The sequence below is a fragment of the Carassius carassius genome, chromosome 39 (assembly GCF_963082965.1).
Source record: "Carassius carassius chromosome 39, fCarCar2.1, whole genome shotgun sequence".
NCBI lineage: Eukaryota > Metazoa > Chordata > Actinopteri > Cypriniformes > Cyprinidae > Carassius > Carassius carassius.
The window spans coordinates 7474355-7497341 of record NC_081793.1 but is presented as its reverse complement, the minus strand read 5'-3'; the positions used below and the strand labels follow the sequence as shown (position 1 = coordinate 7497341).

Sequence of the window (22987 nt, the reverse complement as noted above, 5' to 3'; positions counted from 1 at the left end):
CTAGCATGTTGTTAGCATGATTAACAAGTTACTAGCATGTCACTAGCATGTTGTTAACATGATTAATCAATGTGACTAGCATGTTGCTAGCATGATTAGCAAAGTGACTAGCATGTCTCTAGTATGTTGTTAGCATGATTAACAAATTTTGCTAGTATAATTAGCAAGTCACTATCATGTCGCTAACAAGTTTCTAGCATGTTGTTAACATTATTAGCAAGTGATGATGACCGGGCCTGGCTGGCTTGGGGACTCCTGAGGCAGCTGACGGGTACCGGCAGGCCAAGCGTGCTGCAGCCCGGGTGGTTGTGGAGGCAAAACTCGGGTCTGGGAGGAGTTTGGTGAGGCCATGGAGAAAGACTATCGGTTGGCCTCAAAGAGATTCTGGCAAACAGTACAGCGCCTCAGGAGGGGGAAGCAATGCCCTACCAATACTGTTTACAGTGGAGGTGGGCAGCTGTTGACCTCAGCTGGGGATATCGTCAGACGGTGGAAGGAATACTTCGAGAATCTCCTCAACCCCACCAACATGTCATCCATTGAGGAAGCAGAGGCAGAGGGCTCGGAGGTGGACTCGTTCATCACCCAAGCTGAAATCACCGAGGTAGTTAAGAAGCTTCCCGGTGGCAAGGCACCAGGGATGGATGAGATCCGCCCTTAGTACCTCAAGTCCCTGGATGTTGTGGGGCTGTCTTGGCTGACACGCCTCTGCAGCATGATGTGGCAGTTGGGGAAAGTACGTTGGAATGGCAGAGCAGGGTGGTGGTCCCTCTTTTCAAGAAGGGGGACCAGAGTCAAGTGTGAAGCAGCTGGGATGAGAATCAGCACCTCCAATTCTGAGGCCTCGGTTCTTAACCCTTGTGGATTGCTCAAATTCACTACCCTTTCGAGTTGTTCAGGATGAAAACATCCACTCAATTAAACTGCTGTAAAAATGTATCAGATTCATATTTTTTTTTTCAATTTGAAAAATTGTTAATCTGTTAATCAACCTCAGTCCTGATAAAAACTACCAAATGCTTTGGTGGCTGTTTTTGCCCCATTGACTTCCATTATAACTACATTTTTTGATTGCAAAGCCATGACACCATGTAATCATGCATTCTTGATTGTTTGTGGTTTTCCCTTTTGGGAAGAGGTAAAATTTGTTAATTTTACAGTTGATCACTAGGTGGGACCATTAACCCTTTAGATAGGCCTGTGCAAAAAAAGGCTTAGTTTCTGGCTTGTATATGGAGTAATATGGAGTATAACAGCAAATTATAGTGGTTGTGGGTGTGTGAGATTCTTGATTGTTGGTGGTTTTCCCTGTTGGGAAGAGGTAACATTTGTTATTTTTACAGTTGATCACTAGGTGGGACCATTAACCATTTAGATACGCCTGTGCAAAAAAAGCTTAGTTTCTGACTTGTATATGAAGCTATATGGAGTATAACAGCATATTATATTGAGTGTGTATGTGTGTGAGAAAGAGAGAAAGAGTGTGTGTGAGAGAGACCTTTGCGCACTTACCTTAATGTATTTCAGAAAATCACAATGTACACCTCAGCTCTTAGAACTACATGGAGTAAACAAAAGTGTATTTATTCACCTGCTGCCTTTTAATGGTGGTGAAAGTATTCGGTTGTTAAGTGATGACGTAAGAAGCACTGTTTCCGGGTCCAGGCCTCAACTCGCTTCACTTGAGAATATGACCTCAGCAGCAGTTTATGAGCACTGTTTATTCATATTGATAATTTAAGCTAAACGATTTCAAACTTACGATATACACTACAGTCTCCATGCTCACAGCGTCCCAAACAGAAATAATTTATATATTTTTTTTTATATTTATATTTTCATTGTCTGGCTATCTGGTATGGAGTTAAAGGTTAATATTATAACTTTTTCGCTAGTATTCTATCACATTGTGAGTTTATATTAGCACCTTTTGTTGTTTTCTCGTGGTAACTGATAGAGTGTTTGGACACGGAAGCGCTGCTACGTGACGTCAGACTTAACATGCGAATAAACTAAACAAAAGCAAAGTATGTGGATTTAAACACGTGCATGCCATCGTGCTGGATATTTAATGGTGAGAAGAGCAGCAAGCAACAAGAGAAAGGGCTTGACTTGTACAAAAGTTTTAGAAATGATTATGTAGCGTGACCCCTCCAGCGAGCTGCAGCTTATTTGAAGTTGGTATTGCATTTTGGTTGATAATACATTATGTTCATAAATTTGATGCAAAGTACATTTTTTTTTACAGGATTTTAAGGTTTTAAACTGGCTTTACCATCAAGAAAAGAGGAGCATTTCACTTATAGGCCATCTGTACTTTTCACCATCAAAAGGAAGCAGGTGCATAAACACAATTCTTTTTTTTATTGTTTACTCCATGTTGTTCTGAGAGCATGAGGTGCATATTTTGATTTTTTCAGATACTGTACATCAAGGTAAGTGCACAAAGGTCTCTCTCACACCCTCTCTTTCTCTCTCTCTCTCTATCACACACACACACTATAATTTGCTATTATACTCCATATAACTCCATACAAGCCAGAAGCTAAGCCTTTTTTTGCACAGGCCTATTGGTTAATGGTCCCACCTAGTGATCAACTGTAAAAAATAACAAATGTTACCTCTTCCCAACAGGGAAAACCACCAACAATCAATAATCTCACACACACACGAACACTATAATTTGCTGTTATACTCCGTATACAAGCCAGAAACCAAGCCTTTTTTTTTGCACAGGCCTATTTAAAGGGTTAATGGTCCCACCTAGTGATCAACTGTAAAAATACATTTTTTTACCTCTTCCCAAAAATGAAAACCACAAACAATCAAGAATGCATGATTATATGGTGTCATGGCTTTGCAATCAAAAATGTCGTTATAATGGAAGTCAATGGGGCAAAAACAGCCACCAACAACAAATTAGGGAGAAAAAATGTAAATCTAATGCTGCACAAAAACTAACAATGCATCAAAGCCAATCTTGTTACTAATCTTTGACATGCCCAAGACTGTGATAAAAGGTAAAAATAAATCCAGTCAACAATCACTTTTTATATTGAAAATATGTAATTTTGTGTGTTTTTTTCCCAAATCAGTGACATCATTTATGAAATTGGTAATTAAAAAGTTAAAATCTTGGAATTTTTTTTTAAAATGTGGTAGTTTTTATCAGGACTGAGGTTGATTAAAAGATTTATGCAAAAAAAATTGAAAAAAATATTTATCTGATACATTTTTACAGAAGTTTAATTTAGTGGATGTTTTCATCCACGAACATCCCGAAAGGGTAGTGAATTTGCCCACAGTGTACCATTGAGTTTTTGAAAAATTTTCAAAGCAGTTTCCCAAAATATGGGTCAAAATAAGATTCGTCACCAAAAATCATTCCATTAGCTCAAACACAGAGAAAGTTGTGGCCAAAATAAGACTAAACTTTACCCCCTAGTGGACGAAAACGTCCCCAACAACGCACAAGGGTTAACCGAAAAAGGTTGGCTTGTCCCCTTCAGGTTGGTGGAGAGCTCCTACCTCAAGTGGAGGAGTTCAAGTATCTTGGGTTCTTGTTCACGAATGAGGGATTGATGGAGTGGGAGATTGACAGGCAGATCGGTGCAGCTTCTGCAGTGATGCAGTCAATGTACCTGTCTGTCGTGGTAAAAAAAGAGCTAAGCTGCAAGGCGAAGCTCTCGATTTACTGGTCGATCTACGTTCCTACTCTCACCTTTGGTCATGAGCTGTGGGTCATGACCGAAAGGACAAGATCCCGGATAGAGGCGACCAAAAGATCCCGGATAAAGGCGACCAAAATGAGCTTTCTCCATACGGCGGCTGGGCGTTCCCTTAGAGATAGGGTGAGGAGCTCGCCACTCGGGAAGAGCTCAGAGTAGAGCTGCTGCTCCTCCACATCGAGAGGGGCCAGCTAAGGTGGCTCGGGCATCTGTTCCGAATGCCTCCTGGATGTCTTCCCGGGGAGGTGTTCTGGGCACATCCCACTGGGAGGAGGCCCCGGGGAAGACCAAGGACACACTGGAGGGACTATGTCTCTCGGCTGGCCTGGGAATGCCTCGGTATCCCCCCCAGAAGAGCTGGAGGAAGTGTCTAGGGAGAGGGAAGTCTGGGTGTCTTTGCTTAGACTGCTGCCCCCGCGACCTGGCCCCAGAAAAGCAGAAGATGATGGATGGATGATGGATGGAAACCATAAGAAATTCTGTGATGGTTTCTATTATTTATTTATGTTTTGTTTGTTTGTTTTTTTCAGCAGGGTACTGATACCCATACTGTGCTGCACACTATTGACAATATTAAGCTGAAGCAAAATTTAAATCGCAACTCAAATCGCAATTGCAATATCTATTAAAAAAAAAAATCTAATTTATATATTTTTCCCCAAATTGCACAGCCCTACCGCTCACTACAGGAAAAACTGGCATATATTCTGCTTGCTCTCTCTCAGTGCATGTGTGAGAAACGATGCTCTCAGCAAAGCGATGGTGAGTCGTGTGCCTTCATACTAGAGTTTATAGAATGTCAAATACAGGTGTGCTGCACATCCATTGAGCTGAACTGAAACAGTAAAAATCACTTGATGGAGAGCAAATCTCTGTATTGCTCAGTGTCCAAACCGAGATTGGTTGTCCACCAAAGTGGCTTGCACATAAATCAAAATTCACGGTCTGGGCAAAAAAATTAGCAATATTTGCACCTAGTCCCTGTGTGTAGTGTCTACCTTTGTTGAGATCAAGTTCTTCATCCTCCTCTCCCTTCTTCGTCTTGTCCTCTGTGCTGTTGTTTTCTGAAGCTACCCACTGGATCTCTTCATTGGTCTCTTTCCATTCTCCACTCTGGTCCAATTTGGGCTTCGGTGCATCATTGATAAAGTCATCCGTCTCCGCCTCCGCCAACATGGCTGCATGCTCTCTCTGAAGAAAAAGCTATACATGCAGAGACAGAGACAAAGCAATTACTAGTGTTTTGCTTGTGAACCAATCTGAGAAAAATTTTTTGGTGGACACATTCAAAATATTGGAAATCACTGAAATTTCTCACCATGAAAACCAAATGCTATTCTGTTACACGTAATATTTCTATTCATGCGCAGATGCATTAAAAGGATAGTTCACCCAAAAATGAAAATTACCCCATGCCTAACTCATCCTTTAAGCCATCATAGGTGTATATGACTTTCTTCTTTCAGAAGAATAATTTGAATATTTATATTCATATCCACAATTTTCATACAGCAAAAATTTCCTTCAGAAGGCATTAATTAACCCCACGGAGCAGTGTACAGTACTTTTTATGATGGATGGATGCACTTTATTGGACTTCAAAATCTCACTGCCATTATATAGCTTGGAAGAACAAGGACATTTATTAATAGAACTTTGAATATATTCGTCTGAAATAAAGTCAGGGGTAATTTTCAGTTTTGGGTGAACTATCCCTTTAATGGTCCGCTTTATCATGAATTTGAATACCAAACTGTACACAAATTTATAATTTTATTTTAGCGATTAATTGTATGAACACCATGCACTGATGCACTATCAACAGTGATGTATGTAGTCATGAAATCTGAGAACTTCCTCAACAAAATCTGATAACTAGCGGTCACAGAGGATGCAGTTGAGACATTTTACTACCATGTGTAAAACAGCAATGTGTTTTGAGTGACCACTTGTCATAATAATAGGTGTAATAATACTAGGTCCTGTTTTCTTTAAGTGTGAAGCGTGGACACATGCAGCTGTTTCTCTGTTTGTGTTTTTACCTTCACCAGAGCAGCAATGGCACTGCAAGATCTTTGAGTCTGCAACTCATCTTTGTCAGACACACACATGGAGTCCCAGACTTCACTTCCCTCCATTTGCAGCTCCACCAGAAAGTGTCTGTTCCTCGCGCTGTACTCAACCAGATTAATGAGCAAGCCCAGACCCTAAAAAACACACACAAATACAATAAAAACACCTAATTTAGATCAAAAGAAACACAGGCAGAAAATCTGGTTTCACTTTGATAGCAAAACATAACACATGACTGGATTGCAAAAACATAAAAAAAAATTTGATTGACAATCTAAAAATATTTTAGATGTATAAATGGTACTAAAACACACACACACACACACATATGTATGTAGTTGCAATCAAAATTACTCCCTCAGAGACTGCAGCACTTTACAAATACAAGCTTTTCTGAAGATCCAGTATAAAATTAAAATTGCATCTATAACAGTTCACTGGCATATTAAAAGTGATAGTCAATATATAATGTAATATTTTTGAGTAATAAGATTTTTTTAATAATACTGCTGTCATAATTATTCAACCCCTATTCAACATTGCTGTTTTTTAAAATCACTTATTTGCATGGTGGGGAATAAAACAGTCTCAAAACATAATTAAGCCTTTAGAAACTATTAAAAACAGAATTAGCTTGAGTTGTTACACATACATACAGTTAGTATGTCAACAGAGATCTCACAAAAGACAGAGAATAAATATTGTATTACTTTAGAAAGGCTAAGGCTATACGTATGAAGGTTTCTTAGACACAGACACTGTTCTCAGCTTTATTTCTTAGCCTAAAGCGTGTTGTACCAGAAAACCTTTGAGGGTGCAGGATATCATAAAATGTTTAATCAAAGCAACTGAAAAAAAATATGCAATGTTAAGCCAAAGACTTGCAAGATGACTCGATGAAAGGAGGAAAACCATTTCAGTGCAGTGTGTAAGAAGAACACTAGACAAGTATGGTCTACATGTTGAGACATCTTGATGAATACCACTCTTGATCAAGAAGAGCAAAAGGCAGACTTGAACTTGATAAAATTCAGTTGTGTAGACCTGTGGAGTTCTGGAGGAGTGTTATATGGGGTTATGTGACCAAACTGGAACTTTTTGGATCCATGGATCAGCGGCAAAGCTCATAAGCAGAAGAACACCAGCTCCTTCATCAAACTGGAGGTGGATCAGTCCTGTTATGGGGTTTCTTAACTGTAGCAGGAAGTAGAAATCATGACTGTATGAAGGACATCATGGATTCTTTGAAGTATCAGGCCATTTTGACAAGAATTGTGATGCCTTTGGTGAAAAGACTGAAGCTGAATCAATGGACTTTCCTCCAGGACAGTCATCCCAAAGTACAAATCTACTTCTGCTTGGTTCAGCGATCAGTTATAGAATGTTCTTGAGTGGCCTGTTCAGTCTCCAGAATTTAATCCTCATTGAAAATATCTGGTTAAATTTAAAGAAAGCAGCGGTCAGTGAGAAAACCAAAGATGATCAGTGATCTGGAAGCTTTTTCAGGGGATGAATGAGCCAAGACTGTAGTAGATACTTACAGGTAGCGCTTATTGGTGATTTTAAAGAATAAAAGATTCTGCACAAAATTTGAGTTTTGGAGGTTTTGAAAAAAAATGTCAATTTGAATTTCATCATGATTCAGTGTTCCATTCTCATAATCATTTAATTGTATTAACAAACTTTCTCTAATACTTTCCTGATGCCTTTGTTAAATTGTTTTCATAAAATGTTGTTCGACGCAGCAAAATGCCTTGCAGATCAAAGGGGTTGAATAATTTTGTTGTACCGGACCGTTTCGGTAAAGGGCTTTCGGTACGGTGCACGTAATGGTGCACCGAATGACTGAATGCAATATTTTGTGTCCGGAACATAGGTACATTTTCGTGTTTCCACACGAACATATTAAGTGGCGGAAGTCTCCGTGTTCAGCGCAAATCCCGCCCTGGTCTTAAAACTGAAACTGTTGTTGCTGCACATTACACTTTGGAAAAATTATATATTTTTTTAATATGAGCAGGCCTACAAGCTGGGATTGGTAATGCTGCACTGTCATCATAGTTATTTATTTATATTTTTCATTACATTTTATTATGTGATATTGGTTTGAGACTGAGGCCATCCTTAAAAATATTTTGGTTTGCAGTAACAGTACAAAAAAAAATTGTAAGAAAGGTAGGTAGGTCCATATTTTTTTTTCTTCCAAGTTTCAATTAAAAAAAAAAAAGTACAATTTTGGTGACGGTGATTATGTAGGTATGAATTTAAACAAATTATCATATCGTGACGTCACTGATTGGGTCTTCAAGACGTGCCTTCGGGCGCATCATTGCAAACCTCATTTTGAATACCGGCAGAATTTAAATTTCTGTTGTAAAAAGAGAAACACTGTGCAGAAATATTATTTGCTGTTATGTGTGTGTGTCCAAAGCTGCAGTTGCTGTGTGACGCGTGTTCCACAAAAAAGAAAAAAAAGAAAACTTGGACGCGCTCTGAGAGAAGGCCGTTAAAATCAATTTCATATTTTCATTTTCGAAACTTGTGTTGGTTGGTCCAATCGATTTAAGTTTTAAGATAAGATAAGTTTTAGACTAGACGGGAAAGGGTGTGGGAACAGATCTGTTTTTTTCCAGAACTTTGTGCCAAGTCAAAGCGGTGTCGAGCTGTTTTAATAAATTTTTTAGATGTATTATGGTGCCCGAACCCGTATGACTTTGAACAGTGACCGCGAACATTTTGTTTACTGCAGCCGCAGCCATCATTACCAAGAGCGAACCGTTGACTCTGACAGTGAATGAGAGACGAAGCGAACGCACAGGCCATAGTGTGACATCCGTGTAAACATAGATGACGTTATGGGTTTTATTTTTAAAGAAAGAACGTAGTCTTCATTTATATGTAGGCCTAGGCAATTTATATATTTACAATACTTACTAAAATATTATTAATATTATTTTATTGCTTTTGTATTAGTTGTTTGAAGAGTAAAAAAATAAAAATTGGTCGGTCTTAACGCAAATGTACAGTCATGGCCAAAAGTTTTGAAAATTACATAAATATTAGTTTTGAAAAAGTTTGCTGCTAAACTGCTTTTAGATCTTTGTTTCAGTTGTTTCTGTGATGTACTGAAATATAATTACAAGCACTTCATACGTTTCAAAGGCTTTTATCGACAATTACATGACATTTATGCAAAGAGTCAGTATTTGCAGTGTTGGCCCTTCTTTTTTTTTAGGACCTCAGCAATTTGACTGGGCTTGCTCTCAATCAACTTCTGGGCCAAATCCTGACTTATAGCAACCCATTCTTTCATAATCACTTCTTGGAGTTTGTCAGAATTAGTGGGTTTTTGTTTGTCCACCCACCTCTTGAGGATTGACCACAAGTTCTCAATGGGATTAAGATCTGGGGAGTTTCCAGGCCATGGACCCAAAATTTCAACATTATGTACCCCGAGCCACTTAGTTATCACTTTTGCCTTATGGCACGGTGCTCCATCGTGCTGGAAAATGCATTATTCTTCACCAAACTGTTGTTGGATTGTTGGAAGAAGTTGCTGGTGGAGGGTGTTTTGGTACCATTCTTTATTCATGGCTGTGTTTTTGGGCAGAATTGTGAGTGAGCCCACTCCCTTGGATGAGAAGCAACCCCACACATGAATGGTGTCAGGATGCTTTACTGTTGGCATGACACAGGACTGATGGTAGCGCTCACCTTTTCTTCTCCGGACAAGCCTTTTTCCAGATGCCCCAAACAATCGGAAAGGGACTTCATCGGAGAATATGACTTTGCCCCAGTCCTCAGCAGTCCATTCACTATACTTTCTGCAGAAGATCAATCTGTCCCTGATGTTTTTTTTGGAGAGAAGTGGCTTCTTTGCTGCCCTTCTTGACACCAGGCCATCTTCCAAAAGTCTTGGCCTCACTGTGCGTGCAGATGCGCTCACACCTGCCTGCTGCCATTCCTGAGCAAGCTCTGCACTGGTGGCACTCCGATCCCACAGCTGAATCCTCTTTAGGAGACAATCCTGGCGCTTGCTGGACTTTCTTGGACGCCCTGAAGCCTTCTTTACAAGAATTGAACCTCTTTCCTTGAAGTTCTTGATGATCCTATAAATTGTTCATTTAGGTGCAATATCCTTGCCTGTGAAGCCATTTTTATGCAACGCAATGATGGCTGCACGCGTTTCTTTGCAGGTCACCATGGTTAACAATGGAAGAACAATGATTTCAAACATCACCCTCCTTTTAACATGTCAAGTCTGCCATTCTAACCCAATCAGCCTGACATAATGATCTCCAGCCTTGTGCTCGTCAACATTCTCACCTGAGTTAACAAGACGATTACTGAAATGATCTCAGCAGGTCCTTTAATGACAGCAATGAAATGCAGTGGAAAGGTTTTTTTGGGATTAAGTTCATTTTCATGGTAAAGAAGGACGATGCAATTCATCTGATCACTCTTCATAACATTCTGGAGTATATGCAAATTGCTATTATAAAAAATTAAGCAGCAACTTTTCCAATATTTATGTAATTCTCAAACCTTTTGGCCACGACTGTACAACCGGCAAGTCAGTCGGACTAAAAAAAAAAACAAAACAAAAAATTTGAGTCGGTCCTAAATTGACAGGGTCGGTCGGGTTACGGCAAACAATAATATTTTAAAGGATGGCCTGAGAGTATTTTATTTAGTGGAGAACTTTGCATCAGTATTTTATTTCTTATTCTTTTTTTATTATATATATATTTAATTATATTTTATTAAAAAGTGTTTAAAAAAAAGTGTAAACAGTTTATAGTAATAAACAACCTGCAGTTTAATGTATGCATTTCTTTCCCTTACTGTACCGAAAATGAACCGAACTGTGACTTTAAAAACTTTTGCGTACCGTTACACCCCTAATGTGTGTGTGTGTGTGTGTGTGTGTGTGTGTGTGTATATATATATATATACGTAAAACAGTATAATCGAGACATGGTTTCCATATTTTTTTCACTTAAAGCACACAAGAGTAAGATTTAATCATTTTCATTAAAAAAATTATTAACAGTCTCGGTTTTCTCACTTCCTGGTTTATGGGATGACTAGTCATTGTATTTAGTCTATTTAGGTTGCTCGTGTTCTAGAATTGTTTCAAGTGATAAAGAAAAACAGCAGTCTGATATTTAGCAGTTGGCTTATTGTTATTAAAATGTATTGTTGAATGGATATATTTAGACCTTTACAATAAATTATTAAAAAAAAAAAAAAAGTAATTATTCACAGCCCCACATTAAATTGAATACATAGAAAACAGCAAAGATTATATCCATATATATTGCACTAAAATGTAAAAAAGATATTTTTGAGAATTTATAATAGAAACCAATATGTAGTTTGTTTGCAAAACAATAAAAAAAGGTATAAAAAATATATATATATATATTTTTTACATTTTATGTGAAATTATTTTATATATTTGTATATTGTATATTTTACAATTAACAAAATGTTACCTATTTTTTTAACAATCATCAAATACAACTCACAAATAAATACTGCATATATTTGATTAGTAGCATTGTTACCTATTACAAATGTGATCACAGTCTGAGTTTTTATTTATTTATTTTTTGTAATGTTGTTTGAAAGCACTCAGGGACTCCTAGTGGACACTGCTGGTTCCCACTGAATGTATACAAACTCGGGAGTGAAATTACTAGACTTGTGTACTCACCAGGACTCTGATATCGAACCTCTGCTCCTGCGGCAGGTACTGTGGGACCCTGAGCACACAGTTCAGCACCGTGCTGATTAACTCCTCCTGCTCGCCTGTCTTTGTGCTGCCCCATTCTACAGACAGAAAGACAACCCACTCAATGGCTGCTGCACATACGAGTTCAGAGTTAGTTAATCAGGGATTTTCTCTGTCATATGCCAGATGTGAGCAGCTTGGAGAACAACAGTCAGAGTACTCCTGCATTATGCTGAAGGTTTTGGCAGGAATACTAGTGAGCAGATAGCCAAAGCAGCACTGGTAACAGAAATCCATTTGGCACACTGAACAAAGCCCATGTAAGAAAGCCAAAAGATTCTTATTCACTTTAAGCCTTATAAAAACAGAACAACAAACATTCTAGAAGGCATAATGTAATGGGATGGCTGCTCATTTTGTTTCTTTTCCATATGACCCACAAAAATACATTTAAGGTAATTAAATGATAAAATGGTTGAATAAGAGTTTCTCTGCCATCTCATTTTGTGTGCCAAATATATTTATTTGTATAAATTAATTGTATAACTAATTACATGTGACTTTCAAAAGCTGAAGTGATTACCTTTATTTATTAGAATATGTATAACTCAATATTTTAACTAATTGAATAATCAATACATTTCTACGGATTATCAGCTAAATAATCGATGATTAGTTGATTAATCGACCCAATAATCATTAGATTAATCGATTATCAAAATCGTTTGTTGCAGCCCTAATTTGATTTATATATAATATTAAATTAAATAAATAAATAATAATTACAGCTGACTTAAAACTGTGCATGCATTTAATATATTTTATATGAGTCAGTTTTTGAAAAATGTTTTCAAAACTGTCCTGGAGTCTCAGTCATATAACACACACCTGATTTAACTCGTTAGCTCATGTTTATTTTAGCAATTCTGTCAGTGAATACGCAGCCTGCAAAACACTAAAATAAATATAAAATAATTAATACAGTTAAACAAGAAAGTAGCCTAAATAAGAAAGTTAAATACACCCTTGTCTACAGTATGCGAGTGGCGCGGCAAAATACTATAGAACTCATAAGTCACTCTTCACTTGCGACACGACACATGACAAATCCCCAACAGTAAATTGCCTTGTCCTATTTATGAGGTACTGACACAGAGTTCAGATGTCCTGTGTAGATACTACAGACTCAACCCGTTGCCACCAAGCAAGTGGTCGCATTAACTCCTCGTCTGCATGAGCTTTCTTTGAAATAGGAAACGTTGCCACATTTCTTGTTGACATCTTTCATTCAATCGCAGTCTCGTTTGTATTTGGCCACATTGGAGAAAGCCTCGCCAAACCTGACCAGCCAGGCATTTGTGATCACGCGAACGTGTACAAACGCAGTTGGGTGACATGAATGGAAACGGCTCCAGATCAGCGATTTGGTTTCCGAACAAGGTCCAACTTGTACAACTAACAATAATAACAGATCATGAATTGCATTGATTAATTGGTTCTGTGTGCTGAGAAAGAATAATCTATGACATCCCTTTTTCAGTAGTGCAAACTGCAGTTCTATGGGGGAAAAATGCATAAGAAAATGGTCAAAACACTTTTTTTTTTTTACACTTCAAGCACAGTCACTAACATTCAGTTTTACTGAATTTGGCCTGTCAGATGTGTCAAAGTACATAAAGACAACAAATAATTAAGGCTTTTGTTCACATTTTCATGTATTCAATGCGCATACACAATACATCAAATATGGCAAACAAAAGCCTAATGTACTTGCTTGACACAAACAAACAAACCTTAGTGGTTGTTGCACGTTATCCAAGCATCATCAGGCTTCCATTAAACCAGTATTGATGTACTCTATACAGTCATGGCCAAAAATATCGGCACCCTTGGTAAATATGATCAAAGAAGGCTGTGAACATTTATCTGCATTGTTAATCCTTCTGATCTTTTATTTTAAAAATTCACAAAAATGTATCCTTTCATTGGATAAGAATTTAAAATGGGTGGAAATATCATTATGAAATAAAGGATTTTCTCAAATACTCGTTGGACACAATTATTGGCACCCCTAGAAATTCTTATGGGCAAAATATCTCTGAAGTATATTGCCATTTATATTCACAATTCTGAGCACTCCAGCTTGATTATAGGCTACGTTCACACTGCAGGGCTTAATGCTCAATTCCGATTTTAAAAAAATTAGATTTATTTGCAAGGCCGTTCACATTTCCAATTAAACGCGACATTTTGTGAACTCCTGTGTGAACGTGAAATGACCCAAAAGTGATCCGCATGCGCAGAAGAGTACTCAACGGCCAACAACGTCACTCGTTGTTTGCGGAAGTAGCTAAACATGGATGTCAACAACAGTGTAGTCAACAGCGGAGCTCGTTTAGCAATATTAAAGTTATTTAAGAAGCATCGTCCACCATGGTTGTTGTTTATCTTCTCATTCCCGCCTACTTTAACGCAGAATTATAACGTTTGTAGCGTATCAATGACGTACGGGTCGGATACATGTGACCTGGCCGTTCAGACGGAGGTCGCATTTCAAAAGATCGGATACGTATCGGATTTAGGACCACATACCCAAGTGGCCTGGGTCGCATTTGAAAAGATCGGATCTGTGTCGTTCAGACTGTCATGAAAAGATCAGAAACAGGTCGCATAGGGGCAAAAAAAATCGGAATTGGGTCGTTTCAGCCTGCAGTGTGAACATAGCCATAAACATGAAATTATCCAACCATGGCTTCCTGTTTCACAGAAATATTAAGAGGAGGGAAAACAAAGCCCAAATTCCCTTAAATCACCCATCACAATGAGAAAAACCAAAGATATATTTCTGATGTGCAGCAAAAGATAACTGAGCTTCATAAATAAGTGAAATTGCTTTAAGAAAAGAGCTAGAACACTGAAAATTCCCATTTCCACCACCAGGGCAATAATTAAGAATTTCCAATCAACAGAAAATGTTACAAAACTGCCTGGAAGAGGACGTGTGTCTATATCGTCCTAATGCACAGTGAGAAGGAGAGTTTGAGTGGCTAAAGACTCTCCAAGGATCACAGTTGGAGAATTGCAGAAAATAGTTGAGTCTCGGGTTCAGAAAACCTTAAAAAAAAAAAAAAAAAAAAAAAAAAAAAAAAAAAAAGTCAAACAGCACCTACATAAACACATGTTGTTTGGGAGGGCTTCAAGATATATTATCCTACAGTAGCTCATCCAAGAACAAACTAAAGCATAATCAGTTATCAGACATGAGTGGAACTTCAAATGGGACTGGCTTCTATGGTGAGATGAAACAAAAATAAAATTGCTTTTTAGCAGCAAACACTCAAGATGGGTTTGGTGAACACAGAGATAAAAAGTACCCCATGTGTACAATGAAATATACTGCTGTATTTTTGATGTTGTGGGCCTATATTTCTGCTGGAGGACCTGGACATCTTGTTTAGATACATGGCATCGTCGATTCTATCAAATACCAACAGATAAAAAAATCAGTAAGTGACTGACTGTTAGAAATCTTATAATGGGCCATGTTTGGATCTTCCAACCAAACAATAATCCAAACACAAACCTAAAAAACAACACAGAAATGGGTCACTTAGCCCAAAACCAAGCTTCTGTTATAGCCATTCCAGTCCTCTGACCTGAACCCTACAGAAAATGAGTGGGGTAAACTGAAAAGGAGAAGCACCAATATGGAGCTGTGAATCTAAAGGGTCTGGAGTGATTTTTTAAATAAAAGATCAAAACATTTTCACAGCCTTCTTTGATCATATTTACCAAGGGTGGCAATATTTTTGGCCACGACTGTATATGTGCTGATCAGTGTTTCTATGTCTGAATTATGTCTGTTCACCATACAAATCGATTTATATGGATTATATTTACAATGTCTTTCTGAATTTAATAAAGCATCAACATTTTGGGGGTATGGACTTTCAATGAAGGGAAAAGTAGCTTTTCAACACTGTTATATTTACAAATGCAATCCATCACAGTCTAAGTAGAAGGTTTGTTAAGTTGAACATAATGGTCTTTGTACTGACCGTTGTCATGTGTGAGATTAAGCAGGACTCCAATGATGGCTCGCATACAGTCTTCTACAGCTTTCCCCACATTGCTGTTGCTGCAGTAAGGCAGAGGCATGCCTGACGAGCACAGGCCTCTGTTCACCTCTCGACTGTACCTCTGGATCATCTCCTCACAGTGCCATAATGCCCTAAAACAAACAGACAAAACAAAAATGTCATGTTCATAGTGTTGCACGGTGCACCGATACTTCAAAAGTATCGCGATTCTCTGAAATTAAAAACGTCACGATTCCTACATTTATTAGTATCAATACTTCAAAAAATGACTGCATTCCAGATTTGTATTTGTATTTGTAAAGAAGTATTTCATGTTGGTGTGTGCAACGCACGCTTCCAGTGCCTTCCCTATGGACGTCTGTGTTTTGTCTCCTCACACAAGCAGCAAACAAGCACTACAGCGAGATGGCTGCATTAGTGGCTTTACTAAACTGATTTGGCTTTACTAAAATGTGTGCATAATCGCATTAAATAGTTTAAATAAGTTGTTCAGATGAACAAAGCACGAGGTTTTCTTGTATAATTAACATTTTAATTGTTTGGTCAGACAGTTCATATATAATATTCACATTAATCATGGATTAAACGTGGAGTTATGTTTTGTATGCTAAATATGAAAAAGGGCATATCTGCACAGCACCTATAACTGCGCTTTGTATCTGCTGATTGCTGATTGAGATTTACATGCTTCGCTCACTGACCCTGAAAAGGTTGCACAACTGACAGAATAAGTTACAATATCTGAGATATTGCTGCTAAATTTTATTTGCTTTTTTTTTTTTTTTTACTTTAATGCCATTGCTTAAATTGATATTATTTATCTTTTGACATTTAATCTTCTAAATCAGAAACATTGTTTAATTTAATCGCTGTTCATATTTTTATTCAAAGTTCAGAATCAAGATAAATTTATTACTCTTATTTTTCTTATGATAACTGAGATAATGCTGCTAAATTTATTCTTTCTTTACCTTGAATGTCATTGCTCTATTTTATTTTTTATATTTTGATATTTCATATTTTGTTCAAATGTTTAATATATCTGCTGTTCATATGTTCATTTATTAGTGTGTTATATGATTAGAATGTTGTCCCGGTTTTAAAATAAATCAATGATATTTGAGAGTGTATTTTCCCTTTTCAGGAAAAGTATCGAAAAAGTATCGAACTCGCAATTCTTGACTAGGTATCGTATCGAAACAATAATTTTGGTATCGTGACAACACTACATGTTCATTTGAAGAATTATTGCAAATTATTCTTTTAGTTTCTAAAAACATCTTAAAGGGACAGATCACTGAAAAGATTTCAATTCTTACATCTTGTACTTATCCTATCTATTTTCTTACACAAAAGTTATTATATTGCTTTAGATCTCTTGTGTAGTGCACAAATCAAATTCATTGTATGTAAAAGAGCAGTATGAACTAGGGACATAAATGGTATATTGAGGTCGCAATCAAGTTTGTTCATAACAATAATAAGCTCTGGACATTTACTTGATATCAGGATCAGAGCCGATCCTAGACTTCTGGGGCAGAATTTCAAAGTTAGTTAAGTAATCAAATGTAAAAAATAAAGCACTTCAGCATATAATTTAAACCGAAATTGATTCATAAAGTTATACAATATTCAGTGAAAAGCAGTGAAATAATTTTCTTTTGTTGTTTAATTAACAGATGACAGAGAGCAGCTATGGAATGCACAGATACTGACTTTTCAAACTGTTTATTTTCACTAAAGACATAACTGACTGTGTTTAGTAAAAACTTAAGACGGGCATTTTGACGTACAAAGTGCAAAAAAGTAGCCTATATTTGTCCGTGTTTCAGTCCATCTCGAATTGCGCACACGGAAAGCACTTGGGGAACAGTGTTTCTTCAGTGGCTCAGTGTGAATTGCACTCAATTTTTAGTATTGACCAAGAACGGCAGGCGACTGTATATGACATCAAATCACGTTATATGATTTGACTGATTTGGATGTTACATAGGAAAGGGCGATAGCGCACCGCATTAAGGAAAGGAACATTCATGTTTTCATTACTGCTGGCCAAAATTAAACAAAAATTAAATATATCACTGAGATCAAGGAGCCCCCCTAATGTTTCAGGGACCCTAGACATGCATACATTGCATATAGGGAAGATCGGCTCTGCTCGATATGTATCAATCTAACAGCCCATAACACAGCACGTGCTGTGCCATAACACAGCAAAAAATGCGAAAACTGCTAGTCAGTGTGTCTCTAAAATGTCTGCTTGTTCTGTGTGTGTTTGCAGGTGCCGTTTTGTCTACTACACAAACACACGAGATGCTCACAATGTTTTAAGCTTCTGCCGGGAACATAAACTTCATCTTCAGAGTTGTTCTGAGAGTCACTTCACAAACTTTTCACTATTTAATTTGAGAAAAACCATCTTCAAATAAACACAGAACCTCAAACATCTTTCAAACAAACCACCAAAATTGGTTTAACTAGAAGAAATTATGACAAATATATGATTATTGTATCCTGAATTGTACTAATATTGTAATTTTAAATAAAAGAAAAAAAAGTAACATAATACAATCACAATATTTGTTATCCATGTAAAAATGCAATGTTTTGTCAATTATTAAATATTAAATTTAATTTAAATTTTGCATTTTATTTCTTTTTTGTCTGACTTGACATTTTTAAATATTTATAATTTTTTTTCCCATTAGACAATATTTCATGATAAATTTGTATTAAGATCATAAAACAGAATTTAGTGGAAAATAAAATGGATTTAAGTGGAAAATAAAATGGGCTCCTGAATTAAAAGGTAGCTTACTCTGTGGTTATGCTTGTTCAACGAGGAAAGCATTTCCTTCCCCATTAATGGTAAACTAATATAGTGTCAAAAATGGATAGAGAAAAAAAAAAGTGACATTTTTGGCCATATTGACCAGTCCCAAAGTGAGACATACAGGTTTAGAACAATAAGTGGTTCAAAAAATAAAGGATTTAGGGTAGTGGTTCTGAACTGGTGAGACTCAGTTATGCATTAAAACAATGATAAAATCAAAAAATAAAAGGCAGCCGAACAAACCATATAACTGTGTATGGTTAAGGATAGCAAAATTTAAAACTTTTAATTTAAAAGTATTTAGAAACTGTGACGCTGTGAGATGAATTTGGAGGCTTTCCTACAATGGGTCTGTGCTCAAAAGCTGTTCTATAAAGTGAATCAGCTCCAACTTTGCAAGGACAGTCTGGGGCTTCTGACTCACAACCTGTAAGTACATGTTTTATATTTAAAGAATTTTCTAACGATGATTCAAACGAGAGATTTGAGCAGTGTAGAGTAGTGCTTGTTGTTTGTCGTTTCTCCGATCACAAACGCATACATGGTTTTATGTTTACGTAGTGTGATACGCAACGCAATGCGTAAAAACACAGTACAAGTCATTATAATCAGTAATTATGTACCCACTGGATGTAACAAATGCCTCTTTGGTTTTGTCTGGTCGTGACGGGAGAAAGCATCACAGTTTGTTAAGGAGAATTACATTTCCGTCACATGCTTGATGTATTCATCCAATCACAACGCACTGGATAGATACACCTTGCTATTCAGAACGATGAGCTTTGTAAAAATCAATGTGTTTCAGAAATGCGGGGCATAGAGGACCAACAATAATGTACATTATGTGGAAAATGTTTTTTTTTTTACCTGAAACCGCATAAACACATTGCATTACACCAAATACACAATTGTTCTTTTTATCACCATCAAATGGCTCCTTTAATTTAAAGATGCAAAGCTGAATTTTCTGCATAATTTCTCCAGTCTTAAGTGTCACATGATAATTCAGAGAACATTCTAATATGCTGATTTGCTTTTCTGTAACAATCAATTAATATTGGTGCTCAATTATTAATAATGGTTCTAATTATTAATATTGAAAAAAAAAAATCTGCTTCATATTTTTGTGGAAACCATGATACACTATTTTTCAGAATTCTTTGATGAATAGAAAGTTCAGAAAAATAGTATTTATTTGAAATAAAACCTCTTGTAACTAGGGCTGGGACAATGCGGCTGGGACAACTAGCTGGGACAAAAAATACGTTGACGCAAAATATGCGCATCGATTCGTCGACCTGTTTTTATTTCTCTAAAAAACGTTTGCAAAACGTTTACCTTATGTGCGCTGAATATACGCGATGGCCGGATCAACATTCTGTCCAACGTAATATAACCAATCCAGGGGTTTTTCTGCATTGATCTGTTTTTTGGCGGCTGTCAAAGCCTTATTTGATCGGTGAGTGACCGTGACAGGGCGCGTACGAGAGAGAGCCCCGGCTGCGCGCGCACTCACAGTCTTCAAACAACACGAGCGCTTCTTGCTCTCTCTCTCTCTCTCCCTTGTGCATATTAATCAAAATCATTAAACATGATAGAAAAAGGGCGAAACACCAAAGTTTCACGCGCGCTCGCGCACTCACAGTCTTCAAACTACACAAGCGCTGTCTTGCTTTCTCTCTCTCTCTCTCCCTCCCTCCCTCATGCATATTAACCAAAATCATTAGACACGATAGAAAAAGGGCGGAATGCCAAAGTTTCACGTGGAGCATTCAGAGATTTTTTTTTCTCCATGACAGGCTGCTGGCTCCCACTGTTAATTTTTTTTTTTTTTTGAAAAGCACTCTCTGTATTATCTTAAAGCCCTGAAGTTTACATTTACATACTGTATTCTTTCAATTGCTCTAAACAAGTATTTTGGGTGACCTTTTTTATTGAATGCTAGACATCAAGTTGTTGTTATTTTCATCTGAAAGAACTTCTTTTTTCAGTAAGCTAGGCCCTATGTGTTCAGTAAGCTTGTTTCAGTAAGCTATGTGTTTTCAAGGTTTCAAGGTTTTATTGAATGCTATCTCTATACAAGTGCAAAGTAATGCATTCTTAGTCTTTTATTTTGTAATTTTAAGAGCAATAAACATATATTGCAATGTTAAGGAATTGATGTTTTTTTTTTCATTCAGATATGTAAATCAACATGTATAAATTGTTAGTAGTCAATTAATGGGGAGATAATCAAAATCAAATCGGTCTGAAAAAATTAATCGTTAGATTAATCGATGCATAGAAAAAATAATTGCTAGATTAATCGTTTAAAAAATAATCGTTTATCCCAGCCCTACTTGTAACATTATATCTGTCTTTATTGAAACCTTTGATCAATTTAATTTGCCCTTGTTGAAACATCTTTTATTTAACAGATATTCTGAATGGTAATATATTATGGTTTCCACAAAAAAACAAAAAACAAAAAAAAAATACGACTAGAGTAATGATACTGAATTCTAATAATGAAGGCTATATTCAAAATAAACTTAATTAGGGCTGGGCGATATGGCCTAAAAAAATCAAATTTAAATGTACTATTTAATTTACTATTACTATTAAATCGATTTTTCCCCCTACTTAAAATCAATATTCAGATGACAAAGAAACTGTTCAAAAACATTCTTTATCATTTACCAGTCAAATTTATAACTGAGACTAGATGATTAAAAAAATAAAGCACAATTACCTTAATGCTGGAAAGACCTTAAGGTTTTTTTTTTATATATACTAGCCCATCATGCATCTAACCATCCAAGTGCACACTCTGCATTAAGAGCTGTTAAGATTAAAACTGCCAACTCTGCAGTGAGTCAGTGTCATGGACGAAGGACAGAGCAAGTGTAAATATATTTTCTAGTCTATATTTCCATCTTGTAATGTCGCTGGTTTAGGTTCGTTTTTTATAAATATAAATGATTTGTAAATAGAGCAAACACCGTCTAACTATCTATACCGGGTGTGAGAGTTGTGCCGCACCCCGCTGCGCTAAAAGTCTGTCTAAACTTGATGACACCACACTACAGTAGCAAATCATCTGAACATCGTGTCAGTACAGTTCATCATAAATAGAACGAGCCATCAGTTTACTGATGGGGATCGTGCCGCATCATGCCGCGCCCAGTGTAGACAACATTTTGTTTGATCGCGCCACTCGTGTACGGAGTAGACCTGGCATGCATTTGTTACTTTAAAGCCCTGCTTATTTTTAATGTTTTTATGAAATATCTGTATTGACTGAATGATCATATCATCGTATTATTTACTGCCATGCGAGCCACAAAAGTAAAGCTTGGCGAGTCGTGCAACGAGTAACACTGTTGTAGGTTGCTTTTTAGGCAGGTATGATTGTGCTGCTGCGGTCTTGTTCATTTCGTAGGGCGAAACATCTCTCTCACCTTTATACAGTCTCTCACTCAGCAGCATGTCTCTATGGAAAACGCGCGGGGGGATGGTTGAGCCCATTCTGAACTATGGGAGACCTGAGTGGAGCATCGGCGGATGTTAAAAAGAAAACAGATTAAACTACACATTCGAGTTAATCGCTAAAATAAATTTTTAGCCTAGCCCTACTGCCAATATTAGTCTTCTTCAAAACCATCTAATGTAATGCCTGTAGAAATAAGCTTTAAATGACTTTTAATGCCATTTAAGGCCTTAATTTCAGATGCTTAATGCTTTTCAATGCCCTGCAGAAACCCTGTAAATCCAATGCACTTAGAACTTGGACAAAATCTGTGTCCTGCAGCAGAAACAGCTGAGAAACACTACTTAAAAGACTCTTGCTCCATATATTACTGTAAACACAAGCCCTAAATGAATCGAATCATAATTTACAGCCTATCACAGGGCATCAAAATCTCTTGACGGATACTTGAATCTTGACAATGACATAACATTTTAACACCAAGTCTGGTAATATAAGTGCTCTATCAGCATCTAAATAATGGCCGTTCAGAGTTACATTCAAGAAGGACAAACAGCCTGCAGATAACAGATGCAGCAGGAAGTGTGCACATCCTAATGGATTGCATTTATGCCACAGCCAAGGTCAGAAGACATGAACACAAGCTGCATTAGCGTTCTTTAGATGGAGAAAACTTAACTTTTCCTCTCTATTAGTCCCCAAGATGTGTGTGTAAGTGAGATATCAGTAGAGAAAGTCTGCATCCACAGCATGTACTACAGTATGACCAGCTTCATGCAAAATGCTACTAATGCGCTTAGCATAATGAGAGGTTATTAGAGAGCGAGATGGGAAATGGAGGTAGAGGTTCGTGTATTCATATATTAGTGGGGTCATTATTAATGTAGGCTTGCAGTACTCTGTAATTGAATTAAAGCCAGCTGAATGAGCTTTTCCAGCAGAATGTGTGTGAGCCAACTTTGTTGACTCATCTAGATCCTCTTCACCATCCTGAGCACCAGCGTTTAGTTCTCTGTGCACTTTGAAGGGTCTGACCCAATCTAGAGA

At 37.1% G+C, this 22987-nt stretch overlaps 1 protein-coding gene across 1 annotated transcript in view; it reads right to left on the bottom strand.

Moving 5' to 3' along the window:
- Positions 1-22987, bottom strand: part of LOC132121321 (wings apart-like protein homolog) — an 89421-nt gene that overhangs the window by 7283 nt on the left and 59151 nt on the right. Inside the window, exons 14-17 of the mRNA XM_059530613.1 lie at positions 15597-15769; positions 11521-11636; positions 5771-5935; positions 4727-4931 (exon numbers count right to left, since the gene is read on the bottom strand). Coding sequence (XP_059386596.1) covers positions 4727-4931; positions 5771-5935; positions 11521-11636; positions 15597-15769 — 659 coding nt within the window. The remainder of the gene's footprint in view (positions 1-4726; positions 4932-5770; positions 5936-11520; positions 11637-15596; positions 15770-22987) is intronic.